We start from the raw sequence: 20658 nt of genomic DNA, 5'->3' as shown, positions 1-20658 counted from the left end.
TATGTAGACCAGACTGGCCTCAAACTGGCAGAAACATCCTTCTGCCCCTGCCTCCTGTGTGCTGGGCTTGTAGGCGTGCCCCACCACACCTGGCTGGAGATGACATTTGTATTAAAAGCTCCTCTAGCACACTCGGCATGAATGTGATAACAGAGAAGAATGTGGAGAGCCCTGGGTTTGGCCTTAATTCGTTCAGAGGGAATGAAAATATTTGGCTTTCTTTTCGGAATGGATTGTTCTCATCCCTCGAAGGCAGCAGTCTCCTGCTCTCTTCCCTGGGAGGCTGCAGTCTAGCCCATCTTACCCTTGTTTATCCTGAGTGACAAAGATCCCAAGCCAGAGGGGCTAGGCTTCCCATGCTTCTGGGACCCTGCCCTGGGCCTGTGCTTTCCCAACTCAGAAGGATTAAGATGTGATTGGGGGAAGCAACAGAGCAGCAAGATGAGCTAAGCATTACACATTTAGAGAGAAATATATCTGTTGGCTCAAGAGAAAAGGGGTTTTAGTTTGAAATAGGTTTATAACTGACACATAAATCATGTGCTTTAAAAACCGAGATGTTGGGGAGCAGGGTTGGGATTACTCCTTGGACACACTAGTCAATGCCTTTTACATCACTACAAGGACAGAAGGACCTCAACCCCCACCCCCATCTTTTACCCATTTCCCTGCTGTGTAACTTCCTATCTTTGGAATTAAAGAAGGCAACATTCATATTTATGTTCATAGTCAAGCAATCTGGGGCTTTTCTAGCCTCTCCCCCACATTTCCAACGTAGGCCAGAATTCTGTCGAGAGCCTCAGAGCATCTTAAGTGGATAATGGATTGTAAACAGCACAGCTCAAATCCAGACGTGGGCTCCCTGTGTGACTGAACTTCAGCCTCCAGAAATTAATCATCACACCAGCTGTTACTAAAACAATGGCTCAACACACTGGCAACCACACAGGAGGCCACATTCCAGGCCCGTGGCCTTTTGGTGGCCACTTGCAAAGAGTCCTTATAACATTTGTATTTCTAATATATCGTCCATTTTGTACCAGGTCCTGATCTAATCACTTTAGATACTCATTTAGAGAAGCCCCATAAGATGACTGCCAGGTGGATTATTATCTTTATATCCACATTATACACGAGCAAATCAAGGAGGCTTGGGTAGCTTCCCTAGGTCACAAAAGCTAGTAAGCGACTGAGCTGGGATTTGAGCTCAGATCATCTCACTTCAGAGTCTATGCTCCTAACCACTGTGTGAAGTGTAATGTGCGATTGCTTTGTGCCACCTAGACACAAAGCTGTGGAACTAAAAGCAAGAGAGTGTGCTGTTCCTACGGTCCTGCCTGTAAGGATGATATTGTACAAAGCTATTACACAGAATAAGCATTATTCTTTCTTCCAGCCTTTCTTCTCTGCTGACCTCTTTTTCTCAGGCTGGCATTGAACTTACTGTGTAGACCAGCCTGGTCTTGAACACAAGGTCTTTGTGCATTGGCCTCTCAAATGATGTGATTATAGGCATGCACCACTGTAACCAGCTTATTGTTCCTTTCCTTTTTATTTTATTTTCATTTGTGTGTGCATGTGTATGTCTGTGCTTTGGCATCCAGATGTCCATGGAGGCTAGAAGAGGATGCTGGAGTCACAGGTAGTTGTGAACCACCTGGTAGGGGTCCTCGGCGAGAATAGCATACACTCAACTGAGAAGACACCTCTCTAGCCCCTGTCCTGGCTTTTCCATGGAGACAGACCATGAAGTCACGGCAACAGGAGCCTCCACCTTCGCTGACTTTTTATCTTCTGTATTTTCCTATGTCAAGAGCATCAACTAGTCATAGCCAGAGACCAACAGCTGACGAGTTACTATGAGTAACTTCTCCCAGAGGGTGTTATAAAAGTCTAACACCTGGTAGGGCTGCTAGTTGGTTGGATAATTTATCCCAAGGAACTTTAGGAGGTAGGCAACTGAGAGAAAACAGCAGTTCTGAAGTAATTACATAATAAACAAATAAATGCAATTGTTTAAAACAATTGTTATCACAATACAATATGAATTGGTGGTTGAGAGTGTTCCATGGCTTTCTCAGTGAGAACAATGTCAGCAGACTTTATTGCCATAGATTGGGGAAAGTATGTTAGGATCTGGGGCCTGAGGCATCACCCCTCTTGGCTGTTTTCTGTCCCTGTAGCTTGCACTGGTGACATGAACTCCATCCTGGAGAGGTACAGACAGAGTTGAGGAACCATCCTTGCCTTTTGTAATAAACCTAATCAGTAGCATCTACATTACACAAAGGAACAGCCACCACCAGCCATTTCCTCCCTGAGGAATCCTCCAGGGCCAAACTTCATGGGGCCCGCATGATGCATCACCGTGTCTAGAAATTTCACTCTGCCCTGCACTCAGCACACAGTGTACACAGCGCTTCGTGGGTCTGCAGGGAGGGAAAACGGTTTCTTCAGGGTGACCTGGTCCTCCAAATAGCCCACTCGATAATCGCCAGAGACTCCTAGGCTGCAGCAAGGCTGCAGAGCGTTTTCCATGGGGTTGCCATCAGTCCTCCAAATGTTAGTGTGGGATTAAAACACCCAGTGTGAAAACCTGCCCTGCCAGGGCCCCCAGGAAACCCTCTATGAGCACGGAATGGGAGAGACTGGCTTGCCTCAGGGACTCCCTGTCTGTCTGGACACACTGACTGATGCCTTGCCTTTGGCATTTTAGGGAATGGAAGGCCGGAGGGGACTCCGGGGTCCCTCGGTAAGTTTTCTTTTTGACTTTCTGTCCTCTGTGGTAGGGTATTGAGGACATTTCCTCTATGTAGATGGTGCTGGGTGAGTAGCATTTGACAGGATGTTGTAAGGATGTCCAGCCCTGGCCATGAACCCCACTGAGGAGTGGGAAGCACAAGCACTCTCCAGTCAATTTCCTGAAATGGGACAGGCTTGACTAAGGCAAAGCCTTCCTCAAAAAACACCTCCTGACAAACCAGCAGAACTCACGCAATCCCAAACATCACACCTTGACTGGCTGTCGCATGTATAGGGAAGCAGCATGCAAGAAAGTGAAATTCTTGCTGCTTCTTATCTTTTATCCAAATTATCGTTATTAGCTATATATTCCAGGTATTCCTCCCATGTTTTTCTTCTTTTAAACTTGTTTTTAATTAGCATGCGAAGTATTTGATATCATCATGGCATTTTCAAACAAAACTTGTGTCTAAGTTACTGTTCTATTGCTATGAAGAGACGCCATAACCAAGACAGCTTATAAAAGAAATCATTTAATTGTAGACTTGCTTGCAGTTTCTGGAGATCAGTCCATGACATCGTGGCAGGGAGCATGGTGCTTGAGCAGTAGCTAAGAGCTTCATCCTGATCCTAAGGCAGCAGGCAGAGAGAGGATGGGACTGAGCCTGGTGTAAGCCCTAGAAACCTCAAAGCCCACTCCTCCCCCAGTGACACACTTCTTCTAACAAGGCCACACCTCCTAATCCTTCCCAAACAATTCCATCATGTGGGAACCATTCAAATATGTGAGCATATGTGGACCATTCTCATTCAAACTGTCACAGTTTGTTTGAGTCAATTGTTCTTCCTACCCTCATCTTTATGAAAATTAGAAACATGCTTGAGTTCATTCCTGACAGTTGGAAAAATAAGATCCTAGGCAGTATAAGGACAGATGAAACAAACGATCTACTTGGGAACCATGCAGAGAAAAATCTTAACACTGGAAACTCTTTGTCATTAGGGGGAAGCAGGAAATCCGGGGCCTCAAGGTGCACAGGGACCAGAAGGACTGCAAGGCCCACAGGTATGCTAGGTATTTCATAAATGTGGGCAAGTGGTATGGAGCCATTCTGGTGGGAAGAAAGCAGGTAGCTCAGTATAAAAACACACAACAGAGGGGCTGGAAAGATGGCTTAAGAGCACGTAATACCTTGCTGAAGACTAGAGTTTAATGTCCAGCACCTAGGTGGAGTGGCTCACAACAGCTTTTAACTGTAGCTCCAGGGGATCTGATGCCCTCTTCTGGCCTCCTTGAGCACCTGCACTCATGTGTGCACACACTTAAAAATAAATATATTCAACTGGTAACATTCAATTTGCAACCATCACCTTGTGCATCTCCCATGGTGGGAGATGATCTTGATTTTTTATTTTGTTCCATCAAACTTGCTCCAATATTTGCAGTTCACTAATGAGCATTGAGGGGGGAAAGTGTGCTCTGTGCTTACCTTGCATTGTGCCTAGGGAGTGAGTAATTAACAGTTTGTAGTCAGAAGTTTTCCTGTGTCCTGCCCTGTCTGAGTCCCACAGTCGCTCAGACCCAAGTAAACACACAGAGGCTTATATTACTTGCAAACTGGATGGCCGATTGGTTCAGACTTCTCTCTAGCTTGCTCTTACAATTTAACTTAACCCATTTTTATTAATCCATATGTTGTCACATGGCCCTGGTGTCACTGGTCTGTGGGCATCTTGTTGCTCCGTGGGTGGTGGGCTAGCATCTCCTCTCACTCTCCATTCTTCTCTCATCTCTTCAGTTCAAATGTCCCCCCTAACCTTTATCTGCCTTGCCACTGGCCAAACAGCCTTATTTATCAGCCAATCAGAGCAACACATATTCACAGTGTGCAGAAAGATATCCCACAGCTTATTATTATTATTACACACTGGGTTGCCATCACTCTCCCAAATGCCATTAGTGACACTGGTGTCAGAAGTTTGGTGATCTGTCTTGTCTTATTCCTTGCCTAGAAAAAAACACTTCATCCCTCGAGGATGGCTTCACCACACCTGTGTATTGAGTCGCCATTGATCCCACTCCATATTGAGCTCACTTTAAACCTGGACTTGTCTGAGAGAGTCTGTGTAGAAATGCCTGTTTTTGTTTTGTTTTGTTTGGTTTGGTTTGGATTTTTTTTGTTTTTTTGTTTTTTGTTTTTTTTTTCAAGACAGGGTTTCTCTGTGTAGCTTTGCACCTTTCCTGGGACTCACTTGGTAGTCCAGGCTGGCCTCAAACTCACAGAGATCCACCTGGCTCTGCCTCCCAAGTGCTGGGATTAAAGGCATGCGCCACCACTGCCCGGCAGAAATGCCTGTTTTTAAGGCCTTTCAAGAACCTCATTTTTCTTCTAGAAAGTTCCAGGTTAAAACTAAAGTAATTTAGATTCTCCTGAGTATTTCTGAGGTCTAGTTCAGGTTGAGTAAATCATGAGATCAATCTAGATTTTGTGGGTTGGCAGTCATTTCAGATGCTCTGGGATCCTTTGATGCTAGTGACTTGAGGCTCACTCAGTGGTTTCCTGGTAGGCAGGGTCCATTTCACTTCTACTCTCCCTAGCTATGTGAGAGGACTATGAGGGACCTGCACATGAAACATGCCAGAGAGAGGAACTTTTGTTCAGGGGGCAGAAGACTGCTGCCATGTGATCTTTAGCGCCAACTTGAAACAACTGGTTCCTGTATTTACACATTGAGAAAACACTTCGGACCAGCCAACCATCACATAGATACCTTTGATGGTTGTTTGTGTCTCCATGGGTTTATTTATTCCCCTTTTGATCTATTTTTATTTCTCCCTGTAGAAGAAGGATGAGACTCTTATGCCGAGGCAGGGAATCCCTTAATAAGATCTGTGCCACTGGGTCTGGGCTTGTCCCCAGTTATTCTTCTAAAAAAGACTTAACTCATCAGTAAGGCTTCTTGGAGAGGCAGACCATTGCTCTGCCTCCACAGGGGTGTTGCAAAAACATCTACTAAGTGAGTGAGCTTCACTGACGTCACATTGTTGTCATTATTACAAAAAGGGGTCCAGTGGAAATCGTGGCGGGAAAGGAGAAAAAGGAGGTCAAGGGCACCAGGGACCTCAGGTGAGTGACTTGGGGACTCCTGACCTTTTGTCTGCTTACCGCAAAAGGCTTTAGTGCATCATGCGTTTACGTCATCCATGGAAGGTTTATTTCATTTTTTGAGTTACTGAAGATACATTTTTAGCCTGGCTCAGATCCTTTATACCTTGCTGGCTCATTCCTCTTTCTCCTTCGGTGATTTTTTACTCTGAAAGCACAGGCTCACTCCCTCTGCTCAAGGACGCATTTGGAAGACTTAAAAATGCTGTCAAATGGTGAGCATGCCCACTCTGAATGGATCATTCTGCTTGCACTTTTAGATTTCCTCTGTGCCCTTGTCTCTCCACTGACCACAGGCATTTGACTGTACAAAGATCTGTGCCGAGTTTTTGAATTCAACATTTGAATGAGGTTCCCCAGTGAGGAATGAGAGTTTGGATGGTCATGGCGGGGCAGGGTTGTAGGAAGCACTTGATTCTATTGAGTTCTTCACTCCTGCCAGCGAGAGCTCAGAAGGCAAGGGATGCCTGAATGTGCTCATTTATATCTTCCTAGCAGATTGGTAAAGAATGTTCATGCCCAGTTTTAGACTGAGAAATTGGAAATATGCCCTGTACTCCATGAGGGATGTATCTGTAGTTTTGTGGAATGTGCATGTGCAGAGATGTGTTGCAGGGAATTCCCCCTCACTTGGAAAGAATGCTGATAGAGTCAAGGAAGCCTTTAGGTCCTCCCCTCCCCTCAAGATCCCACACAGACCAGTGAATTCCCGGTGGTTGCAGAGCCATGGTCCACTGCTTAGGTTACCCTCTCTCCCCTGGCTCGCTGCCTTTTCTGTTAAGGAGGCCTTCAGGGACTGTTGGGATGATGTGAATACATGCCATGTTCCTACTGGGCTTCCAGAAATTGCTACAGTGGTGTCTTCTGCATCTCTCTTTCTCTTTATTTTCAGGGTGCTCCTGGGCCAGCAGGATCTAGGGGGAGCATTGGAAGACCTGGGCTTTGGGGGAGAAAGGTAAACATTATTTCTCATTGGTTTCAAATACTGGGAACAAAAGTTGTTACATTTTCTCCTGAGCTGTGTGAAAATTCCTCACTCGACTCAACCCAAGCACCATGCTCAATCACCTGGGAGCTGCTAGTATGTTCTCTCACACCCACGGAGCAGAGAATTCCTTACTGTTTACCTCTCTCTAGGGAGCTGTCCTGATTACAAGGAGAGAGTTAGCTGCCCATCACAAAACACTGCTGAGACTCTCTTCAGCTCCTATATTCCCTGAGCAGGAATGCATTCATTAGCTGAGATGAGTGGATGGATCTGAACTCTTTTTTGTGTGCTTCTTTTGGTCTCACCCAGGCCTGCCATGGCTAAGGTGGCTGTGGTGGAGATCGCCAGAGTCAACTACTGGCCTCACGTCCACCCAACTCCTCTGTTTTCATCCTTCAGGCTCTGGGGTTTGTGTGGCTACAGAGGAGTCCTGCTGAGTTTCCTACCCTCTTGTCAAGGCCTCAAAACTCTTTCATACTTGAGCCAAGGACCTATGGTTTCTTTTTCTATGGGGTTCAGGAAACTATGTTGTCATTTTTCCATTGGGGAGATCTTCAGTCTTTGCTACTGAGACAGGACTGGAACGGTAGCTCAGTTGGTAAAGGGCTTGCTGTACAACATGGGGACCCGAGTTTGATCCTCTAGAACCATGTGAAAAGCTGGGTACAGAGGTGCTGTCCAGCCAATCCAGCTGAATTGGTGATTTCCAGGTTCCCTGAGAGAGCCTGTTTCACAAAATAAAGAGTGACTGGGAGAGGCACCTGATGTTGACCTCTGCCCTCACACACATGTGCACACGTGTGCATACACAGTTCTGAACACACACGTACACATCACCAAGAAAAAAATCCAAACCCAAATGGAAGAGTTCTAAGCGGTAGTGTGAGATGTGTTAGTTGACATGATTGTGGCAGTCATTTCAATATATGCATATGTACACATGCTATCATGTTGTCCACCTTCAGCTTACTTACAGTGTTATTTGGTTGTAATTGAAAGTTCTCTTGTGTCCTGCCTGGGCCCTGCAGTTGGGACAAATCTCTCCCACCCACAACTCGCAGCTGCTTGGTCCCAAATACACACACAGAGGCTTAATATTAATTTTAACTGCTCGGCCATTAGCTCAGGCTTACTATTGACTAGCCCTTACACTTAAACTCAGCCCATTTCTGTTAATCTGTATGTTGCCACATGTTCCATGTCTTTACCTTGTGCCATTACATGCTGCTCCCTGGACATCAGGCTGGTGTCTCCTGACTCAGCCTTCCACTTCCCAGCATTCTCCTCCTCTCTCTTTGTCCCACCTATACTTCCTGCCTGGCTATTAGCCAATCAGCAATTTTTTTATTAACCAATCAGAGCAACACATTCACAGCGTACAGATATCCACAGCATTTGGCCATCAACCCTGGGCCAGCAGGGAGAAACGCTCAAAGCCTTTTGCATTTTCCCCTATTTAATTCCAAGGTTTCTCAGCTCAGCTCCTTCTTGGCCCCCTTTTGCATTTTCCCCTATTTAATTCCAAGGTTTCTCAGCTCATCTCCTTCTTGGCCCCGCCTCCCTATCCCCTTCTCCAGAACCAACCACTCTTCTCTCCTGGGGTCACTCGTGGGCTCCCTTGCTCCTTCCACAGCCCCCACAAGGTGCTTTGGGCCCAGCTTCTCAGTGTCTCCTTGGGAAGTCTCCCTAGACCCTCAAGTCTCTTCACTGCTCTCAAAGTAGCCCCAGCTTCAATGCAGAGGTTATAATTGTCCACCTCATTCTTTCTCTTTCTAACCACACTATGCTTAGTAAGGGCAGGACTACATTTATCATATTGGGTCATTCATTTTCCAGAGCAATAAGCAACTATTGTGTGAGTGAATACATTAGCAAATGAGTCAGTTTCCCTAGAGTGAACTTTCTACCCTTACTTTTCCCAGTCTGTTGACACTAGGAGAGCAGGAAACATTGTGGTATGTATACACAGTGGAATACTATACAGCCTTAAAAAGTCCTCAGTTGACACTAGGAGAGCAGGAAACATTGTGGTATATACACACGGTGGAATACTATATAGCCTTAAAAAGTCCTCAGATCTCAGCTCTGAGCTATGTTCTGCTACTCTCTGGGTAGACGTGTTATGTCTTTCACCCTAGCCCTACTGAGTGCTGGCTGCCCACTGAGGTCCTTGTGTCCCCTCATTTAGTGGACAGAATTGCCGGGGGCAGGTTTGACTTTGCTGACCTAAGTGTTTTCTCTCCTCTTTTACTAGGGGGAACCTGGAGTTCCTGGAGCCCCAGGACCAGTAGGACCCCCTGGGCAGCGAGGAGAACGGGTATGAGGCTTGAGTACTTGGTTCTAAGGCAAGGGGAAATGGGGGCAGTGTGGACTCCAGCACCCGGGGTGGGAGGATGTGAGGCAGTTCTCCATCTGTTGCTGCCTTGCTGTGCACCCGGCCTTTTTGTCGTGTGTGTGTGTGTGTGTGTGTGTGTGTGTGTGTGTATGTGTGTATGTATGTGTATGTGTGAATGTGTGTGTATATGTGTGTGTTTATGTGTGTGTGTATGTATGTGTGTGTGTATGTGTTTGTGTGAATGTGTGTGTGTATGTGTGTTTATGTGTGTGTGTATGTATGTGTGTGTATGTGTGTGTGTATGTGTTTGTGTGAATGTGTGTGTGTGTATGTGTGTTTATGTGTGTGTGTATGTATGTGTGTGTATGTGTGTGTGTATGTGTTTGTGTGAATGTGTGTGTGTGTATGTGTGTTTATGTGTGTGTTTATGTGTGTGTGTATGTGTGTGTGTGTATATATGTGTGGGGGGGAGGTTGGAGGAGATGAGGTGAAGGCAGAGAGGAGCAGATGAGTGAGAACAAGGCGTTTCAGTATTTTAACAACCAGCGAGACCGTGTAGTTACATTTTGGTTGAAAAACAAAACAGCCCATCTCTCTCCCCTTGTAAAACCAGCAGAGGAATAGGGTCAAGAAACAGGCCATTGCTTTTTAAGGCTCATACTCAGGCCTAGTTGCCCTACTGAACCAAAATCTCAGTATAGGAATAGCCAATAGAAAGAGAGTTACTTTATGTTAGCTATAAAATTATATGTAGATATTAAGTAGTAGAAAATTTACCAAGTATAGCCAAGCTATGGAGTCAACCTCGAGTGCCCATCTGTGGATGAGTGGATAAAAACACTGTGGTATATCTATGTGATGGAATACTATTCAGGCTTAAACATAATAAGGGAATCCTGTTATATATACAACATGGTTGAACCTATAGGATGTTACATAAACTAAAAGAAGGCTAGGAGAGACTCCCATTTCAAAACAAACGAAGAAGTGCCCATCTGTTTGTGATTCAGCTTCAAAACATGAATACTCAAAAGTAGAAAGTGTGAGAGCCAAAGTTACATTTTAAGTTTTAATTACTATGCCATAGAGATCCATGAAAGAAAAAAAAAGCCTCTGATCTGCAAGTCCCTTGCCCAAGAACAGATAGTTCCTGAAATGCTGGAGGCTATTGTTTATGGGAGATAACAAGCCACAAGCTTTCAATCCCCTAAATAAGTTTGTTTGACTCATCTGCACCATGAGCTTGATCACATGTGGGCAGGATGTTCGCAGGCAGGAAATACTTTAGGATGTCTGCTTGTCCCTGATTGGACCATGGTTTTCTTTCTTAAGCCTTGCAAAACTTGATTCAGGGCCATTTTTTTGCGGGGGGGGGGGGACACTAGAAATGGACCTGGCCAGAGCCCATCCACCAGTATTAAATACTGGCCAGTATTGAAGCTTGCTTCAAATGTGGCTTTAAACTGTGGTAGTGGTCTTATTCTTGATTGGTGGGATTAACAAAAGAAAAGAGGAAAATGTAAGTTTCATAGGCATGAAAATGGGAAGCGATGGAAAAGAAACATTACCATATTTGGCCATTTTGAGATACTCACACTTAACATCCTAGACAGAGTGAAGAGAAAAGCAGCATGACTCAGTTTCCCCTCCTGCCAGCAACTCTTTCCCAGGCCATTGTGTTTTCTCAATGTCACTTCAGTAGTTTCAAAATATTCCTCTGAAGGGCACCACCAAGTCTCTTTGCCCCTCTTTCCAGTATGGCCTCAACAAATAAGTCTCCTTCTATGCTTCTCACTACTAATTTGTCTCTTTGTGGAACTTGGCTTGGGCACATTCTTTGGTTTTGACTGATCTCTTATTATTAGATATTTAATTTATATAAATATTTCCGTTTTATGCTGTCATAAACAACATACCAATGATTTCTTTTGGAAGGGCCTGGGGCCTGGGGATAGACTCCTGGGCTTCATGTGTGCTCAAGGCTCTACAACTGAGCTACATCCCTAGTACCATAATTAATTTCTGTATAGAAAGTTCTAGAATTTTCATAGCTAGGTCAGATATGCATACATTTAATTAGGGCTTTGAAATATGTTTTCAAACACTCTTAGAAATGTTCAAACATTACATGGACCCATGGATTATATGCAGGAGTTTGGCTGTTTTAGGGTCTCCACACCAACAATGGCTATTGTAACCTTTTCTTTTTCCTTTTAACCACTGCCAAAAATGGCAACTCATTAACTGTTTCAAATTCAGTGAGAATGAACCTATTTCCCCACTAATGTCTTGCCGGAGTCCAGCTCCAGCAGGGGTTTGGGTCCCAAAGAGGAGGTGTAGGGCAAAGGAAGGGGACTGACCCAATCGGAGGGTGAATCAGGATGGCTGCTGCTTTGCTGAAAAAAGGCTACACCTTTTACACTCGTGACTGCACAGTAGTTTAGACACAGCAAGATTGGAAGCAGACCTAAGGATTCCCGGATGAAAGCTGTCATCAGCTCTACCACAGCAGTCTTCTGCAAGAATCTAACTGCCCTCTAGTGTCCTCTGAGGGTCAGTAACCCTGCCTGGTGCCCTCTTACATTTCCTCCTGCGTGATCTCAGTCTCTCTGGTCAGGAGGTGTCACACACTGAGTCCTGGGAAACAAACCTGTAAGAGTGATTTTCATTTGTCAAGGGGCACGATACACCGTTTGCCCCATGCAGCATAAGCATTGAGCTGTTTCCTAATTGTGTTCCTTTGTGTTTTAGTCTTACTGTATGGGCCTGATCCACTCATGTGCTCCCCCAAAGGAAGGTCCTGATGTCTTACTCTTTTCCCACTATGCCATACCATTCCGATTCCTCTATACTTACTAACTGAACTCTTGCACTTAATGGCCTTAGGCTCTGGATTTGGACCTTTGTTTCCCTTGCTTGTGTGTTCATCCGTGGGACCAGGTGTGTCAGTCAGTAAATCTTTAACTTCTCTATTCTTGGTGTAATGGGTGTGTGTGAGGACAGGGGGGTACTGAAGGTGGGGAGGGGTGGCATGAGGTGTGTGTGTGTGTGTGTGCGCGTGCGCGCGCACACACACACAATGGATATTCTTGTGTGCAGAGTTATGCTATGTGGTTTCATGGTAATGGGGAATTTTTCAAAATAATTATTTTGTCTAAAGGGCCTACTATTGTATACATCCTCATCCTCCACAGCAGCCCACACACATTTCTGAAAGGAAAAGGCATAACTCCTATAACACATAGTGAGAATCATTAAAAATGAAAGTAAAAGGATACTGGAGAATTGTGATCTACAATGTAAAAATGCTGGAATTCTGACAAACAGCAGTGGTCACCACGTGGTCCACACTAATATCTATTGGCCATTTATAATTCTTTTAAAAAAGATGTATTTATTTTAATTTTATATATTAGTGTGAGTGCCTGAATGTATGTCTGTGCAGCACATGCATGCCTAGTGCCTGTGGATGTCAGAAAGCATCAGATCCCCTGGAGCTGGAGTTAAAGAGGGTTGTGAGCCACCTATGAGTGCTGGGAATTGAACCCAGGTCCTCTGCAAGAGCAGCCATTGGTCTTAACCACTGAGGCGTTTCTCCAGCCCCCATTTATAGGTCTTTGGTTGGATTCCTCAGTCATATTTTTTTGGATCAACTTCTAATTTTCCAAATAAGAAGCTGGTGAATGTACAAATTCAGAGTGACTATCCTCTGACTCCTGCAGTGTTTGTAGAGTGGAGCTGGCCAAAGAAGTAGGAGGGTACACAGTAGGAAGTGAGGGGCCTGGGATTCTAGCTCAGTGGTAGGACCTTTGCCTAGCATACATGAGGCTCTGGGTTCAATCTCCAGTACAGGGGAAAAAAGACATCAGGAAGTGAGGCCCCTCCCACCCTCCCATCCACAGCTCTTATTTCCAAACACCATAGTCTCCCCATTGAGACAGCTTTGGAGAAACTGAAATTAACCAATGTGCTTACAGGGAGATCATGGTATCCCAGGCTATGGCCAGACGGGAAGAAAAGGAGTTAAGGTAAATATGCAAAACAATTATTTTCTCAATCAATAAATCAAACCTAAATATACCAAGAAGATATGATAGTGTGGAGGAAGTGATCTGTTGACTTACATATGTTCTCTGCTGAAAATTACAGGGCCCAACAGGATTCCCTGGGGATCCAGGGCAGAAGGTGAGGTGCATAAGAATTTCTTCTTTTGCCATTACCATGGATGGCCTTCTTGAGAAATGAGATGAGCCATTGGTCTGAGTACAGTGGGAGGTGGGGAGGGATGGGGAAGCTGGTCAGTGGATTCCTCTGGGCTTCACTGGGAATGGACGTCTTAACCCTGTGAGTCTTTATATTGGAAAAGATCACATCCTGCCCTTTGTTGCCTGATACCCCACCTACCTCCACTCCAGTGATCTATATCTCTACCTTGACCCTCTAACCTCCTGGCAGCCTCTCTGGATTAGTTCTCTGGCTTGTTGATCTCATTCATCACCTTAGTTATTGTTATTAATCCAGCATTATTTTGACTTTGGGTTCCTCTCACCTGAAAATCCCACCATCCTCCTCAGTCATCTCCCATTTTTTTCTGTCCAGTGACAACAAATATCACGTTTACTAGATTTTTACCCTCAAAGTATAGTCTAATTATACTGCCTTCTTGACTTAACATCTTTCTTTTTTATGAATTAAATTTTTTTTATAGGTATATAAGTTTAGAATAGAAAAGAGTCTACCCTTGGCTTCAGCCACCCACTAAAGGTCTTGGGACATAGTCCCTACTGATGGGGGAAAAAACTATGGATACTGGTTTACAATCAAAGACAGCCAGGCTATTATTACTATAATAACTGTTGATAGCTGTTTTAGTTAGGGTTCCTATTGATTTGGTGAAATGCTGTGGCCTAAAGCAACTTGGAGAAGAAAGGATTTAGTTCATCTTACAGATTGTAGTCCATCATTCCAGGAAGCCAGAGCAGGAACTCAAGCAGGGCAGGAACATGGTGGCAGGAACTGAAGCAGAAGCCATGGAGGAACACTGATCATTGGCTTGCTCCTCAAAGTTGGCTTAACCTGCTTTCTTATACAATCCAGGACCACTTGCCCAGAGGTGGCACCAACCTCCATGGGCTGGGGCCTCCCATATTAATCACAAACCAAGAAAATGCATCACAGGTTTGCCCATGGGCCAATCTGGAGGGAACATTTTCTTAATTAATTTTTTCTCCCACCACAAACTCGCCATAGAGTAGCTCAAGCCCACATATTGTAGCATCTCGCCACCCGCATGAGACACAAAACAGGAACTTAGGTGGAAACTCGAGCCGTTGGGCACCATTGTAGCTATAAGTTTTCCTGGTCCCACCCAGCTTGCAGCTGCTCAGACCCAAATAGACACACAGAGACTTATATTACTTATAAACTGTATAGCCATGGCAGGCTTTTTGCTGTCTAGTTCCAATATCTTAAATTAACCCATTTCTATTAATCTATAAGTTGCCACGTGGCTTGTGGTTTACCAGTACTTTACATCTTACTTCTCATGGCAGCGGTGGCTGTCAGCATCTCCTCACTCAGCCTTTCACTTACCAGCATTCTCCTCTCTGCTTATCCTGCCTATATTATACTTCCTGCCTGGCTACTGGACAATCAGCATTTTATTTATCAATCAATCAGAGCAACACATTCACAGAATACAGAAAGCCATCCCCAGCACTTCTCAGATGACTCTAGCCTGTGTCAATTTGGCATAAAAGCTGGCTATCACAGTAATCGACCAAATATTAATTCTAGAAAATCTAAAAACACTTCAGAAACTCTAAGACTCCCCTACTGTCATTTCTTAAGGCTTAGTGACTTGTCATTATTGTGCATTACCCAAGCTTCTCTGAGATCAATGGACAACTGTATCTCTTTAGGTACCCCTTCTTCTCAAGATGGGAACAAAGTGCCAGAACCAGGGTCCCCAGCTCTACCTCTCCCAACTAACCCCAAGGGTAGACTTCCCAGCAAGTTGCCATCTCCTTTGGTGCCATTGTCTTCCCATCGGGGTGCTCTCTAGAGGGTGGGTGGGTGGATCTCTTCTTCCTTTTCCAGGGGGGACAATATTGTCCTGAAGTACTTGCTTCCATGGGTTCTGCTCAGCATCTTCACTATTGTCACCACCCGAATGAGTCAAAGCTCTTAGTCCAATTGGCGCTCAACTTAACATCTTTCAAATCCCTCATTGTCTATTAGATAATCTGTCTGCATGCTGTAGAGCCAGACACGCCTGTAATTTCAGCAGAGGCCACCCTCATTCCCTCTGTTCACACTAGGGTTTGGTACTAATGGTTTCCCAAACTCCAGAACAGCTTTGTCCCTGTAAGGCCCCAGTCAAGATGAGCAGTCTGGGTCTAAAGTAGCCTATCTATCTAATGAACCATCTCCAGGAGAACATCTGAGAAGTGCTTCTTGCTGATGGACTACCTGAGACAGACAAGAGTTTAGGAAGAGATTAGAAAATGACTCTCAGAAAGAGAGTTCTCATTACAGAGGATCTGTTTTCTGATTTATTGACAAAGGGAGACATGTAACAACTTATTGATCAATGTGAAATGAACATATTAATAAGTAACTACTACCAAAGTCAGATTGAATTTCTTTAAATGAACCTTTATGCTTTCAATTTATTTTTACATCTTCAGTTATTTTTCTTTTTTTCATTAGTTCTTTGAGATTTTTTTTTTTTACAGTGTATCTTGATAATATTTACCCCTACCCCAATTTCTCATAGATCCATTCCCCTTTCATACCCACCAAACTTTGCCCCATCCCCCATTAAAAAACCCCATCAAGTACAGTCTGCACTGTTCTTACACTCTGAGATGCGTGGCCTTCCATGGGAGCAGGGTCAATCTACCTCCAGTGACACCCTTAGAGAAGATTGACTCTCCATCTCTCAAAAGCTATCAATTGCCAATAGTTCCTTAGCTAGGGGTGGGACTTCCTGTCTACTCTCCCTTCCACCCCATGCTGGGGTTCTGTCCTGGCTTGAGTTTGAGGAGGTCTTGTGCATGCTGTCACAACTTTTAAATAAATTCTTAAACTTAAAAAATGTAGTGTGTTTGCAGAGGGAGGGATGTTACCACAGGAGTGCTAGCATTACAGATATGCGCCACTACATCTGGCTGTTTTTACATGGATCCCAGGGGATTGAGCTGAGGTCCTCAGTCTTGTGTCACTAGCACTTTTTCCAGCTGGAACGTCTCCTTACTCCAAGATTAATATTTTATTTTTACCTTCAACTTTTCGAGAAGTAACTCATAGAACTAGGAAGTCATTCTTTAATACTTTAGGTAATCAATATTTCATGTTTTTCTAGTATATTCTCTGATTGTTTTTTAGCATCTGGAAGGTTATTGAATTGATATTTATATATAAATATTTGGATTATTAGAGTATTGAAAATAGTTTTAATATCTAATGCTACCATGTCAAGATGCATTAATTGCTATATTAGCCTTCCTTAGATAATGTTTACAAGATCAGTTTAAGTATTGATTGGAGAGAATTTTTCCATTCTTTCATAGCAAAGATTTTAATGTCTTGATCTGTCTGAATCAGGGTGATGCTGGAGATCCTGGAATTCCTGGGGGGCCTGGACCCAAAGGATTCAAGGGACTGACTGTAAGTGGCCCATATTCTGGAAAGAATAAACCTTTTTTTGTAGACCTCATCTTTCTTACTGTGATAGTAAGTATGGGTTGTTGATTCATTTCAAGGGCATCTTGAAAGCCACTCACTAGTCATGTGACCTTTGGCACACTTTCTTAGGGCTTTTATTTCCAGAATATCAGAACTGAAGCTAGTGATGCACACGGTCGCTTTCTGCTCTGCAAGTCTATGGTTCCGTTATTTTTAAGATTTACAAACTGGTGATTGGTTGTTGGAGAAATACCAGTGCCTTCAGTCTTTTGGAATGGAAGCTGATATCTTCCTTTTGTCCCAGGGGGCTGTCTGATGATTCCATTATCCATTATCCACAAGGTGGCTGGATGGATATTGTTTTACTGAGGTGTTCTAATTAGCCACGTAGAGTAGAAGACTATGCTTTCTTAAGTACAAATGGCTGAGACTAGCATCCTTTTATTTTAAAGTCTGAGTGCAATGTCACAGTCACTCTGGTCATGGGAGAGATGTAGTTCAAGAAGCCTTTGGCATTAAGCTGCCTATAGTTTGTTAGTATCTCTCTTTTGAGTTTGGGGAATAAACATAGTCCTCTCATGTACCATCTTGTATGTGGGAAGCCATTTTTATTATTTGATTTTAAAATATTTATTTATTTTATATTTTATTGAAAATAGATTTTTTGTTCATATAATATATCCTGATTAGAATTTCCATTCCCTCTACTCCTCTCAATTTCTTCCCACATCCTCTCCATCTAGATCCACCTTCTTTCTGTCTTTCATTAGAAAACAAACAGGCTTCTAAGGGAAAATATAATATAATATAATATAATATAATATAATATAATATAATATAATATAATATAATATAATATAATATAATATAAAGCAAAACCACATTGGAATAGGACAAAACAAGCACATGTGTTTTTATTTTTTATTTTACATGTATGAGTGCTTGCTTGCATGTGTGCATGTATACCATGTATGTGCCTGGTGCCCTTGGAGGTCCAAAGAGGGCACTGGATCCTTTGGAACTGGAGTTGCAGATAGTTGTGAGACGACATGTTGGTACCGGGAAGGGAGCCTGGCTCCTCTGTAAGAATAGCAAGTGCTCTTAGCCTGGGAGGCATCTCTCCAGCCCTTATTGTTTGATCTTTATAGACAAAGGTTTTTACACAATCTTTGTGTGCCTTGTTTTGTTAGCACTAATCCCAGCTCTGACTAATTTAGATGTAAGTTTACAGCTAGTGTCAGAACACTCTGTGGCACTAAATAAAGGGACAAGAGGGAAATGGATGTTCACCAAGGATTAAGAGTTGGTGGCTTGTATTATGAGCAAGGAATTTACTTGATTTGAATAAGCTGCTACCTTTCATTTTTAATTAAATTATTATTCATTATCACCATTATTATTTATGATGCTAAGGATGGAACCCATACATTCTAGGTAAGCACTGTGACAAACAGAGATACATGCTTCAGTCCAGCTGTTCTTTTAAAAACAATTTTTGGGAGGTATAACATCTCATTTAAACTAAGATAATCCTGGTGCTGGAGAGATGGCTCGGTGGTTAAGAACACTGGCTGCTCTTGCAGAGGATCTGGGTTCAGTTCTCAGTACCCACATGATGGCTCACAACCATCTGTAACTCCAGTTCTAGGGGATTCAATGCCATCTTGCCTCCATGGGTGCTGCATGCACATGGTCTCTGTCTACAGATACAGGCAAAACACCGACATATATAAAATTAAAAATTAAGCCTGAGATAGTCTCCATGGACAGAAAATGTAGAAACTACACTTGTGTCTTCTTTTTTTCAGCTCTCTCAAGGCTTAAAAGGCGAGAGTGGGCTTCAGGGGTCTCAAGGCCCTCCCGGACGGAGAGTGAGTACACGTGGGAACTGACTGATGTATGGTGGTTTCTGGTATTCCCAATGGGAAGGATGTGGAATTTCAAGACAGAAGCACTGGGTTCGAGCAGCTAGGCACTGTGTCTCTCAGTTTATTATTAAAATGAAGATGACATGTCCCTGCCCTAGCTGAAAAAGTAGTTCTAGGGATCAAACACCGTAAACTGTAAGTGCAATGCAGATATTCACTGTTATCATTATTTATTGCTGAAGCCTTTGTAATAGGGATGGGCTTGCCTATGTTTCATTGAGGAATCTTGACAGAGTTCCAGCATGCAAAGCAGGTTGGTAGATAAGAGTTTGCCAGAACCACTCTTGTTGCCTTTTTAGCCTTTATTTGGACTCTAGAGAGATTTGGAAATGTAACCACAACTTCCACTCTGGTTCCATTATGAGAAAAATGTTGTCTCTGGAAGCATCCCCAGGCAGAGCCAGGCATGCCTCCCCAGGCAGACCTGCATCTGCTTCACTGCTTCTCATGTGGTTGATAATTCAGTGTCCCCCTTAAGCAGAGTTAGGGCAGAACTAAATACCACCAGCACCTGTGACATGGAGGAGACCCAGACAACAATGTAAATGTTCCAAGACTGCACGAAATGCTTTTTAGGCACTGAAGAATTCTTGAACTTGGGATCTAGCAAAGCAAAACTTGCAGATGGTTTCTTGGACAAATGACTCCATAGTAGAATATAATAATTATTTGTAAAGGATATTCCACTATATACGTTATGGAATGGGTGAGTATGGTCATGTGGGGGAACAGCTAATCTTTGGGCCAGTCTTCTCTACTCCAAGTTCATCTTTTTTCCAGGTCCTATGGCTATAATTGGGGTGTGGTCTTTGTGTCAGGTTCTTGGTTCTTAGCTTTTATTAAGGACTTGCTTGGAGTTTCTCTCTCTCTCTCTCTCTCTCTCTCTCTCTCTCTCTCTCTCTCTCTCTCTCTCTGTGTGTGTGTGTGTCTGTGTCTGTGTCTGTGTCTGTGCACCACATGCATGCATGAGCCCATGGAGGTCAGACCTTGGGTACTCCAGAACTGGAGTTACAGATGGCTGCACATGGATGCCTAGAACTGAACCTGGGACCTCTGCAAGAGCATCAGGTGCTCCTAATCTCTGAGCCATCTCTCTAGCACCTGGAGTTACTCTTAAGATCTCTTTCAGGATAAACTCTTCCTACTCCCGACCTTCTGCAAAATGTAGCTCCTACTCTCTGTATTACCCTGAAACTGTTTCTCTGTGTGAGTAACTGCGTTCTTTCCCATTTTCTGTCCTAATTTGAAAGGAGACTATGACTTAAAGACTCTTAGTGATTTCTTCACTGGGTAGAATCATGGACAGCACATAGTTCTGGTTAAATCAGAAGCATACAACAGGCCACCTCAGCATTTGGCAGACAGTTAACTATTATTGGATGGCTAAATGGATGGACTGATGGGTGGATGGATGATGGATGGGTGATAGATGGATGATAGATGTGTGATAGATGATGGATGGATGGATGGATGATGGATAATGGATGGATAGATGATAGATGATGGATAGATGATGAATGGATGATGAATGGGTGATGGATGGATGATGGACAGATGATGGATGGATGATGGGTGGGTGATGGATGGATGATGGATGGATGATGGATGAATAGGTGATGAATGGATGATGGATGATGAATGGGTGATGGATGGATGGATGATGGATGGATAATGGATGGGTGATGGATGGATGATGGATGGATGATGGACAGTCAGACAGATAAATCAATTGTCATTTAGAACTGAGGTTGGCTATCCTGACATTTCTGGTTAAGCACCTGGCGGGGGGTGGGGGAAGTGCCCAAGGGA

General features: G+C 43.7%; 1 protein-coding gene across 1 annotated transcript in view; it reads left to right on the top strand.

The window, feature by feature from the left end:
- Positions 1-20658, top strand: part of Col6a5 (collagen type VI alpha 5 chain) — a 101993-nt gene that overhangs the window by 43184 nt on the left and 38151 nt on the right. Inside the window, exons 22-30 of the mRNA XM_059269084.1 lie at positions 2717-2752; positions 3746-3808; positions 5808-5870; positions 6802-6864; positions 9152-9214; positions 13210-13260; positions 13382-13417; positions 16841-16903; positions 18730-18792. Of these exons, the coding sequence (XP_059125067.1) occupies positions 2717-2752; positions 3746-3808; positions 5808-5870; positions 6802-6864; positions 9152-9214; positions 13210-13260; positions 13382-13417; positions 16841-16903; positions 18730-18792 (501 nt within the window). The remainder of the gene's footprint in view (positions 1-2716; positions 2753-3745; positions 3809-5807; positions 5871-6801; positions 6865-9151; positions 9215-13209; positions 13261-13381; positions 13418-16840; positions 16904-18729; positions 18793-20658) is intronic.

Source organism: Peromyscus eremicus, chromosome 7, assembly GCF_949786415.1.
Source record: "Peromyscus eremicus chromosome 7, PerEre_H2_v1, whole genome shotgun sequence".
In the NCBI taxonomy this organism is placed as follows: Eukaryota; Metazoa; Chordata; class Mammalia; order Rodentia; family Cricetidae; genus Peromyscus; species Peromyscus eremicus.
Note: the sequence above shows the minus strand (reverse complement) of the source record. Positions and strands in the feature narration are given on the sequence as shown.